The 9,283-nt window shown below is 54.1% G+C and overlaps 1 protein-coding gene across 6 annotated transcripts in view; it reads right to left on the bottom strand.

Annotated features, from left to right (window-relative positions):
• Nucleotides 1-1,084: 1,084 nt before the first annotated feature.
• CLOCK (clock circadian regulator) overlaps nt 1,085-9,283 on the bottom strand; it is a 112,698-nt gene continuing 104,499 nt past the window's right edge. For all 6 annotated transcript variants that reach the window (XM_062198812.1, XM_062198811.1, XM_062198815.1 and 3 more), the window contains 2 exons: nt 8,352-8,619; nt 1,085-6,245 (listed from right to left, as the gene is read on the bottom strand). In XM_062198812.1, the coding sequence (XP_062054796.1) occupies nt 6,066-6,245; nt 8,352-8,619 (448 nt within the window). In that variant the 3' untranslated portion in view covers nt 1,085-6,065. The remainder of the gene's footprint in view (nt 6,246-8,351; nt 8,620-9,283) is intronic.

Here is a 9,283-nt window from a genome sequence, read left to right as displayed (position 1 = left end):
CCCGGGCCCAGCGCGCTGCTCTGGAAAGCCTCTGGTGCTGGGACCTGAGCACGAATGCATTTGGGTTCCGCTGCTGAACGGAAGGAAGGAAAATGCCATGACAGCAATTTTAAAATATTTAATAGTCTTTCTTTAAAATCCAAAATATGTGATTCGTACAAGTTATGTGCCACATAAAGCAGGTGTTGTTTTTGAGAAATGCAGGTGATACCGGGAAACAGCACTGAGGTATTTTTATTTTTAAAATCAAAGGAGGAAAGTCTGGATCGAATTATTTTTTACACTTACAAAAGAAAAAGACAATGCCACCTGCTTGGCTCTCGCTACGGTCTGGGGTTTTGAGTACATCACACGCGTCTGGGAAAGAGTGTTCTAAGTACATGGACTTTGACAAGCTGTGCACGTGGTGGCCTGCAGGAGGGAGCGTGGGTGAGGCCCGAGGGGAGGCAGCCTAATGGCTCCACAGGGGCTCTGAAAAACAGGCATGACCGATTGGGACCACCAACTCAAAATGGCAATACCGCTAACAAAATGACGCGCACATTGTATACAATATCGTGTTTGCAAACACACTCAGGGACATCAGGGGACCTGACATAGCACCGTTGAGACCACTCATCACCCCGCTCACGGGTACGCACTAACCGTCTGCCTCTTTTTGTACATCAAGCTGGACTTCACTCAAACGCTTGCTCTTATCTCAGGATCAGGCAGCCGCGTACAGCTCCACCCCTTTTGGAAGTGACATCTGTTTTTAAGCATACAACCAAGAACCAAGCAGAAAGGACAGCAACGTCAGGAACAGCACGTTGAACCACACAGAACAACAAAGGGTCTGGCGTGTGCTTACAGCTACCAACTGATGTTAACGACTAAGTGTACAGAAAACTTTTTTGCACTAAGTAGTTTCAGTACAGCACTGACCTAGTCTTTGGGCATCAATGTTTACAGAGAATGAACGTGAGTGCCATACCGAGGCAACCGAAACCATAGTGCAACAACCGGAGATCACGCTACATAATGTTCCACATCACAGCTGCACTGGGGGACACTTGAAGTGCCATCTCCTGGCCATTTTTGTTTGTTTTTGCTTGAAAATGATTGTCTGTTTGTGTAGTACAGCAATATGAAGATAACGGCTTTTCCTGCATTTTAACTTCGTACTGGTACAACCATTGCCAGCAGAGAACGTGTACCGTACAGCCCAACTTCACACACACACACACACACACACACACACAAGCACCGTCACAGCAGCGTCAGTGTCCCTCAGCAATCGAGCAGCGACTCAACCCTCTGCGCTCATTCTTTCTCTATCACTGACTCGACCTGTGGCCAAGCTGCTCTAGTGACCATCCCTTAGGGGTCCCCGGGAGCTGCCCTAGCTTGCACAAGCCCTGCCTGTGGGCAAGGAGGGGCGTGCGTGGCCACGCACTGCTGCGCTGGACGGTGCTGTGGTCAGAGGCTTGCTTTGTTTCTGAATAGGTGGAGAGAGCAGACGTGTTGTGTCCGCAGTCCTCAGCGTGGACAGTGTTCACCTGTGTTTAAGGACTTCAGCACGGCGAGGACCGCTTAACTAGCGTCTCCTGGAGTCAGCACCATAGGGCAGGGGCACACCTTTGGCTGTGTTGGGGAAGTAACCCTACAGATACACAAGGCAGCAGGTGAAGGAGATAAAGGTTGGGGCCGTCAGGAGCAGACCAGAAGGGAGTCACCGTTCTTACAGGACTGCCCACAAGCAGTCAGGCTGGGGGCCGGGGACTGCACCCCGAGGGTAACAGTGCAAACATAACGCACTCCACAAAATATGACACTCAAATCACTCTGATGAGCAAACCGAACAAAAAGATAAATAAATACATTTAGCCATTGTTATCCAAGAAACCCAGAGGACTGCTGCTTCCAGCCCCTTCAGAGTTGGCGCACAAGTACTCGCTATGCTGATTGTCGCTCGGCGCAGCACCTTGGTGTTTGCTGGTGATGGGGCTGACTTCACCCTGCCATACCAAAGAACACGTCCCTGGGAAACCACGGGCAGCTGCAGCCAACCATGGTCGGCTACGCAGAGCCCACGACGGCGTCTCACTGCAGAGAAACGGCGGTGGCGCTGTTAACGGCAGGGGACAAAGACTCTGCAGACAGTCACGTGGAAAGCACGGATTTTAATTTTTAAATACCCAACTTTGTTTCATTTCTTGTGAGCTGTTCAACACTGTTTTAAATATCCCGAATTCATAACCATACCAACAAAACTCTTCCCCAGTGGTTCCACAGGAGACAGGAAAATAAGACCAGATTCCACTTTTTTCCTTCAACCCAAAGTTATTTCTTTTCAGTCCTTTTTGTGCAAAAATATCACAAGAGCAATTCAAATGGCAACGCTGAAATGACATGCCAACATTTCAGGGCACACCTGACGCACTCAGGAATCCCGCCTGCAGGTGAGCTGGGCACGTCCTTGTACACGTGCACGCGTGTGCTGCTCCCAGCCCTCTGAAGAGACCGGCTCAGTGGTCTCTCCGGGCCCGGGGCCCGGGCCATGGCCGGGGCTGGTGATAGTGTTGACGTGGACGAACGCAAGCCGAATGCTCACTTGGCTTCCTCGAGTCGCTGCCACAGACCCACTGTGGCTCACGGCCCAGACACCTCTCAGAAATGGTCGGCTTCTAGCTCCACCTAAGTGATGAGCTGGGGATCCTTTAGAAGCGGTTAATACCTCAGAAAAACCCTATCAAAACGGATCATTGCAATAAAGTGCTTGTTCCGTCCCAGAATGCGTGCGGCCTGCGGCCCGTCCTCGGCGTGTGCTCTTCCAGAAAGGCTCCCCCGGCCGAGGCCGGCCCCTCGCCGTCTCACACAGCAGCACTGTTTTGGTAGGCAGACAATAGGCACGGTACCCATGTGGAGGCGGCTCTAGAGTGCTACAGCGGGGGGAGACGGGGGAAAGGGGGGCCTGGGGAGGAGGGGTCCCCGTACTTCTAGTTATATACAAATATATTAAATATGCTATAAAAATAGTCAACTCTTTTCCTTTGCAATTACTTCAGAAGCTCCGTGTACAAGGCTCGCCCGCCCACCCTGACCGTCCCTGCCTGCTGCCCCTTGGCTCCACGCCCCGGCCAGCGCCCTCAGCAACAGCAGCATCCAGTGTTTGCGGCCCCGACACAGACCCCGGGGCCGTGCTGGGCAGGCTAGACTTGAACGAGTTCGACACAAATGTTCATCAGACTGGCAATGAGCAGAGAAACAGAAGAGGAGGGGTACAAGTCCAGTGCTGTCTGCGCCCAGCTCCCCAATTTCTTCTCAACTAGTGGAAATGCTTTATGACAGCCAGTCTACAAGGAGTCTCCCCGTGTGCGGGCGACAAGGGTCCGGGTCCCCTGCTAAGGCTTTGCGGCCAAGGCTGCCACCCCCTGGGGCGCGGCCGTGTGCACGCTTCCACACCGAGCACGCTAACTACACGCAACCACTGGCATCCTTGTATTTCTAGTACATTCCTAAGCCACACTCAAGTGAGTAGAGAACAGCACTCTGTCACCCCGGAGCGGCAGTCTTGCCCCCTCCCCACCACGCAGCATTTCCAGGGCCTGCCTGCTGGGCTGGCACCACCCCGGGCAGCAACTGGCGGAAACGTGCTGCCCAGAGCAGAGCAGCGCATCCTAAAAAAACCGAACACCTGTGGGAGCCGGGAGCCAGGCAGAGGATGTTAGAAGCTGCACGGTGGTGTCTATTTGGTATCTTCTCGTGACTTCGGTTTGGGATTTGAACAACCAACTTTGGCTACAGAAATGATTGGGGAACAGGCGAGGGCGCACAGGTCTGGGGGGGGTGGCACAGGGGGAGGCTGCAGAAGGCGGCTCTGCCAGCCCCAGCCCCGGCCCACGGCGCGGGCAGCAGCGGCTGCTCCCTCCCACTCAGCACTCCACGCAGGGGAAGGGCGTGCTAGGAACCGTAGAGGCCAATCTTTTCTTCCCAGTCATCTGCGGAGAGGAAAACGCTCCCGGGGCCGGGGCAGGAGGTGGTGAGCGGGGCCGGCGGCGGGCGGGGGCCCGGGCAGGCCTCGCATGGGGCTGCCAGCTTCCTCGGCTGCGCCCTGCAGTAGGTCCAGGAGGGAGGGGTCAGACACCATGGAACGGTGGGCGGTCGGGCAAGGCGTGGGTACGACGGGGAGAGCCCCTGCGGCGCCGCGGAGCACAGCAGCAGCACCTGTCTTGGGCGCCCCGCTGGCCAGCCTGCTTCCAGGAGGGTAGGTGCCAGCGCTCTTTGGTTGTCTTCCTGTCAGCATGGCCGTTCCCAACTTCACGGGCCGGCTGCGCCCTCCTGCAGACAAGGACAGCGGGGAGGCCCCGGGCAGGGCCCTGCACTCCCACAGGCCCGCGCGAGGCTGCTCTCACTGCGCGAAACCTCAGCTCACTGCACGCCGTCTTTAAGGTCAACGCTGATTTCCTACCTTGTTGTCTGTCCTTTCCTCTGAGCAGTCTCCATAGTCCAAAGCATTCTCCATTAATCTTCTGTTTCATAGTTGTAAATTTCATTTTAAGTACAAAATCTACAAAATGCTCTTTTTAAAATATATGTAGCTTGTGTTGGAATTCATCACCTTTAAAATACGATACTGCCAGATGACATCTCGGTTCCCATCTGCGACACGACCCTCGGTGGCGAGCGGCGCCCACCCCTCCTCCTCTGTTGGATCACCAGTCACTCCGAGCACACAGCTGCTGCGAGCTCGGCTTGAGAGGGGGATGCAGGGCGAGGACCACACCTGGGGCCCGCAGGCGCGAGCGTGACCGGCCAGGCTGTCGCCTCCATCTCCAGCGCTCTGAGCCTCCCACCCAGCAGAGCCCGGCTGTCTCCGGAGGAGCCCGGTGGAGGAGCATCCGCCGCTGCCGCACGCTGCGGCCAAGGTGCCAAGGTTTCAACACTGCTACCGACACCAGACGACGAGCTCAAGGTGGTGAGTCATCACCTGAATGAAGATCAAGGCACTATGGGTTTTTTCCCTCAAATAACCCTGAATCATCTCCGACTAGAAGAAGCATTGAAATCGTGAAGGATAATAAAAGGTTCCAACAAATCCTGAAAGTTAAATTCCCACCACTGAGAACGTTAGAAAGTGCCTAAAATGCTTTGTGTGCAAATTTACTCCTATAACTGAAACATTCTTGAAATTACTTTCAGGCTTGTTGAAAACCATTTACATAAATATTTCCAACTATGAAATATATCAAAATATGTGATCAAAACTCCCAACCATCTAAAATAAAGCAGTGCAAATCCTATTTTCAAACATAATCAAAAATAATGAAATGAGGGATATTTCTGAATAACTTGGAAATTCTGTCGTATCAATAATTTAACCTGAAAAAAAATACCCACTCCCAGCAGCACATCATACCTCACTGAACAAACCATGACGTCACAACCACACGAGGAACAGACAGACTCGTGCCCGGAAGGTGAGGGGGACACTACTGTGGTGAACAACGGAAACAGCGGCGGAGGCCGCAGGACAGGGACTCCCGGCTGGAGGGAGGACACAGGGCTTCCGGGCAGCACACAGAACGTCCTCGCTCTCTGTTACCCACGCACACACCACTGTACACCATCCGCACGGAGAATCTGAACCCACACCACTCCAAGAGCGCTTCTGCGCCATCGTCATCCGAGGGGCGAAGGGCTGGCGGCTACGGCACCCACTGGACATCTCCACACTCCGTCGCGAGCGACTCCGTGACCCCGGCTGACAGGCACAGAGCCACCAAGTTAGTGGCGCTTTGAGTGCCCTTCTGATTCACTGGAGGTCACTTCCTCGATGACCTTCTAACATTTGGCAATACACTCTTTTGCCATCGCAAAGTATCTGGGCGACTGAAGCCCGGTCAGAACCGGCTGTGTCCCCACGGGCCTCTCCCGCCGTGTCTGGAGCATCAGGCAGCACCCCCTGCTGACTAACCCAGGAGCTACAACACTCAGTACTGCATCCGGGGAACCGCTACCCTCCGGTCACCCGGGGCAGCTCTGTGGGCCGCGCCCCTTCCCGCCTCGTCGGAGGAAGCCGTGTGCTACTGCGGCTGCACCTTGGAGGGATCGCTCAGGCTGTCGGTCCTGTGCCGCCCCGGCTGCGGCTGCGGCTGCGGCTGGTGCTGCTGGTGATGCGACGGCGGGAAAGCGCTCGCTTGCAGCGGGAAGGCGGCAGAGAGGATGAGCTGGGCGGAAGGGCTCCCGTGCAGCAGCCTGGAAGTCTGGAACACAAACGGACCCACGGCTGCGCCTTACTCCACAGCCGACACACCACACGCAGCCTCCAACTGCACTCCCTCTCCCACCAAGTCCACAGACTCCTTCCTGCTGTGCCCGCCACGGAATCCAAGCTGGAGACTGTGGTATACAGAGAGCAACCTGTCTTGAGCCGAACCACACATATGTATTTCTTACTTTGTATCTTAAAGGTTCAAGTTTTGAACAGAGTAAAATCCGAGCGGGCTGACCAGTGCGTGGAGGCAGAGTGACAGTGCCACCTGCCCACGGGCTTGCCTGGCTGGCGAGCAGCAGGGGCCCTGCAGCGGACCGCCCATCCGTCCAGACGCCCGGATGGGGCACTTGTCAGGCTCTTGACGGCACTGGGTCTCAAGTTTCTTCACTCACAAAGCAGCACGGACACTGCCTGTAGTGCCCTGGGTTCTGAGAAAGGTGACAGCGCCGTGAGGACAGGGTGACGCAGGTGCCTGTGGAGCCTGTGTCTGTGTCTGTGTCCTGCCCTCGCGGGAGCTCGCCACCGCCCGGCCCGCACACGTCTCGGTGCCGTGAGCCCCGGCTTCCCTGGCCACAGGAACGTCTCGCTTGTAGCTCTAAGGTATAACAGAAACTAGCCGAGAGAAGCTGGGTCCTAAAACCAGTCGCTCCCCACTACCAACACACTGCTGCAGCGTTCCTAACTCCAGCACACAGCGGAAGTGGAAGGTTCCGGACATGCATGTGAAGGGCACAGGTGTGTCCCCACAGGTGCACGTGTGCACACACGGACAGAGCCTCAGGCCTGAGAGAACACAAAGCTTTGCCCAGGGCCTCGACAGCTTTCTCTGTTACTAGGAAAAGGTACAGAAGAGTTGAGGGTATCTGTGGGTCTTCCAGGATTGGCACAGCGGTACCTTCCCGAACATCGCCCTGGGCACGCATTACCTGCATGTGAGGGCTCTGTGAAGGCTGCTGCCCATCCTTCCTTTCTGTGTCTCGGGGTGAAGTGGGGGAGATGAGACTGCTCCTTCTTTGGATTCAGAAGACAGATTTTAAGGCAAGTCTTCTTGTTTAGGTGTTTGCTTAACGCTCACTGGATACAGCTCCCCCACACAGTAATTCGAACTTGTTTATATTCTTCTTACTATTTAGAGTAGTAGCTAACCCAGTGATTAACAGCCACACTACAGTCTTAAAGTCTAGAAGACTGTTGAGTAGAACTCTGGGAGACACTAGACAACACATCTGTTTTCGCTTCCCGCACCGCCCCGAGGGTCACACATGTCCTGGGCCCAGGACACCAAGGGAGCTCAAGTCTCCTGGTCACAGCATCTGTGCTACAGCTCGGCAGCTGAGCTGCTGCCTGGCCTAGACGAGGCGATCTCCAGCGGGACAAACCCAGGCTGGCCCACGTCAGAACTGCTCCACACGGGCCAGGACACCCAAGTCCACACTCAGTTCTGCTGGCTGCCTTGCTGAGGACCCTCTCCTAGGTGACCGCAGACAGGAGAGAGCTGCCCAACTGGCCCTATGATACCTGTGTATTCTCAGGCATCGAAGTGTCTATTAACATGTGTCAACAGAGTCATCACAGAGACTCCTCCTTGTATGTGCCTGATATTATGTTCAGCAGTTAACTTACTTTACCCATGAGGTATGAACTAGCATCACCTCCATTTTACAGGGAAGCTTAGCCTGGCTTCAGGAACCTGCTGAAGGTCCCTGGGACATGGACAGACTCGTGCTGGGAGCCGTCTGACTGTAGGGCCCGAGTTCTTATTCACAACACCCACTGCACCCGCCCAGGATTTCTCATGAAACTCCACCAAGAAAATACGAGGAAGAAACCCGACAGCCCTTCCCTGCACAGGAGGCAGGCCTCTTACCCGGCCAGCAATTCAGAAACTCGGAAATGCCCCCAGCAGCGCCAACACTTCTCCAAAGACGGGACAGGGAGGAAAAACTGCTAAGTGGGACAAGCTTTCTATCTTTGTAGAACTCTCAATTGTCCAATGAGCTTTCGGATTCTTCAGATCACTGGCAAAACCTCACTAAAGGCTCATCTCATTACCCGAGAGTAGCACTCTGACCGAGCTGCCCAGCGGGAGCGTTACCTGTAAAAACGGCTGCGGCGGCTGTGTCAGCTGCGCCTGAGATGGTTGCTGACCTGGAGTGAGCTGCGGTTCCTGGGAGCCCGGCGGCGGCGGCGGCACTGACAGCGCCGGGGGCTGGGGCGGGGGCTGGGGCTGGGGCTGCTGTGCGGTGAAAGTAGGATAGGCAGTCACCACCTGCCCCATGAGCATGGTGCTGGGCACCATCACCGCCCCGCACGCCACCGGGGCCGTCACTAATTTGGTCACAAGTTGTTGACCTTGGGAAAATCTGTTAGAGAAAACAAAGAGAAGAAGTGACTGTACAAAAGTACGAGATGTTCATCGCAAAAGGCAGGAGTCACACGGGTATCTAAGATAACACCCAAGGGTACTGCCAATTTAGTTTCTTAAAAAGCCGTATTTTCCTACTGTATCACATTTATATCTTTTTTCTGATGTCCAATTTTATTTATAATAAAATAATTTTATTTATAAAGGAGACATAAATATTTTTTATTTCTGTTAAAGTCAGAGTTACAGAGACACAGGGAGAGACTCAGGAGATCTTCCATCTGCTGGTTCACTTCCCAGATGGCCGCCATAGTCGGGGCCGAGCCAGGACGAACCCAGATGCTTCATTCAGATCCCCCACATAGGTGGCAGGGGCCCAAACACTTGGGCCATTTTCTGTTGCTTTTCCCCGGGCATTAGCAGGAAGCTGCATTGGAAGTGGAGTAGCTGGGCTTTGAACCAGAGCCCATATGGATGTTGGTGTCACAAGCAGTGGCTTTAGCTACTGTGCTACGTCAATCTCTTATTTCACATTTTTAAAGACTCCCCTTGGAATACCAATACAACAAAAACAAAACTATAAATAGCCAAATCAACAAAAACAAAAATATAAAGCTGCTTTTTAATATCTATATTCAAAAAAATAAAATTGGACTCTCAGC

Source organism: Lepus europaeus, chromosome 8, assembly GCF_033115175.1.
Source record: "Lepus europaeus isolate LE1 chromosome 8, mLepTim1.pri, whole genome shotgun sequence".
In the NCBI taxonomy this organism is placed as follows: Eukaryota; Metazoa; Chordata; class Mammalia; order Lagomorpha; family Leporidae; genus Lepus; species Lepus europaeus.
The sequence above is the reverse complement of the archived record's forward strand: the minus strand, read 5'-3'. Positions and strand labels throughout refer to the sequence as shown.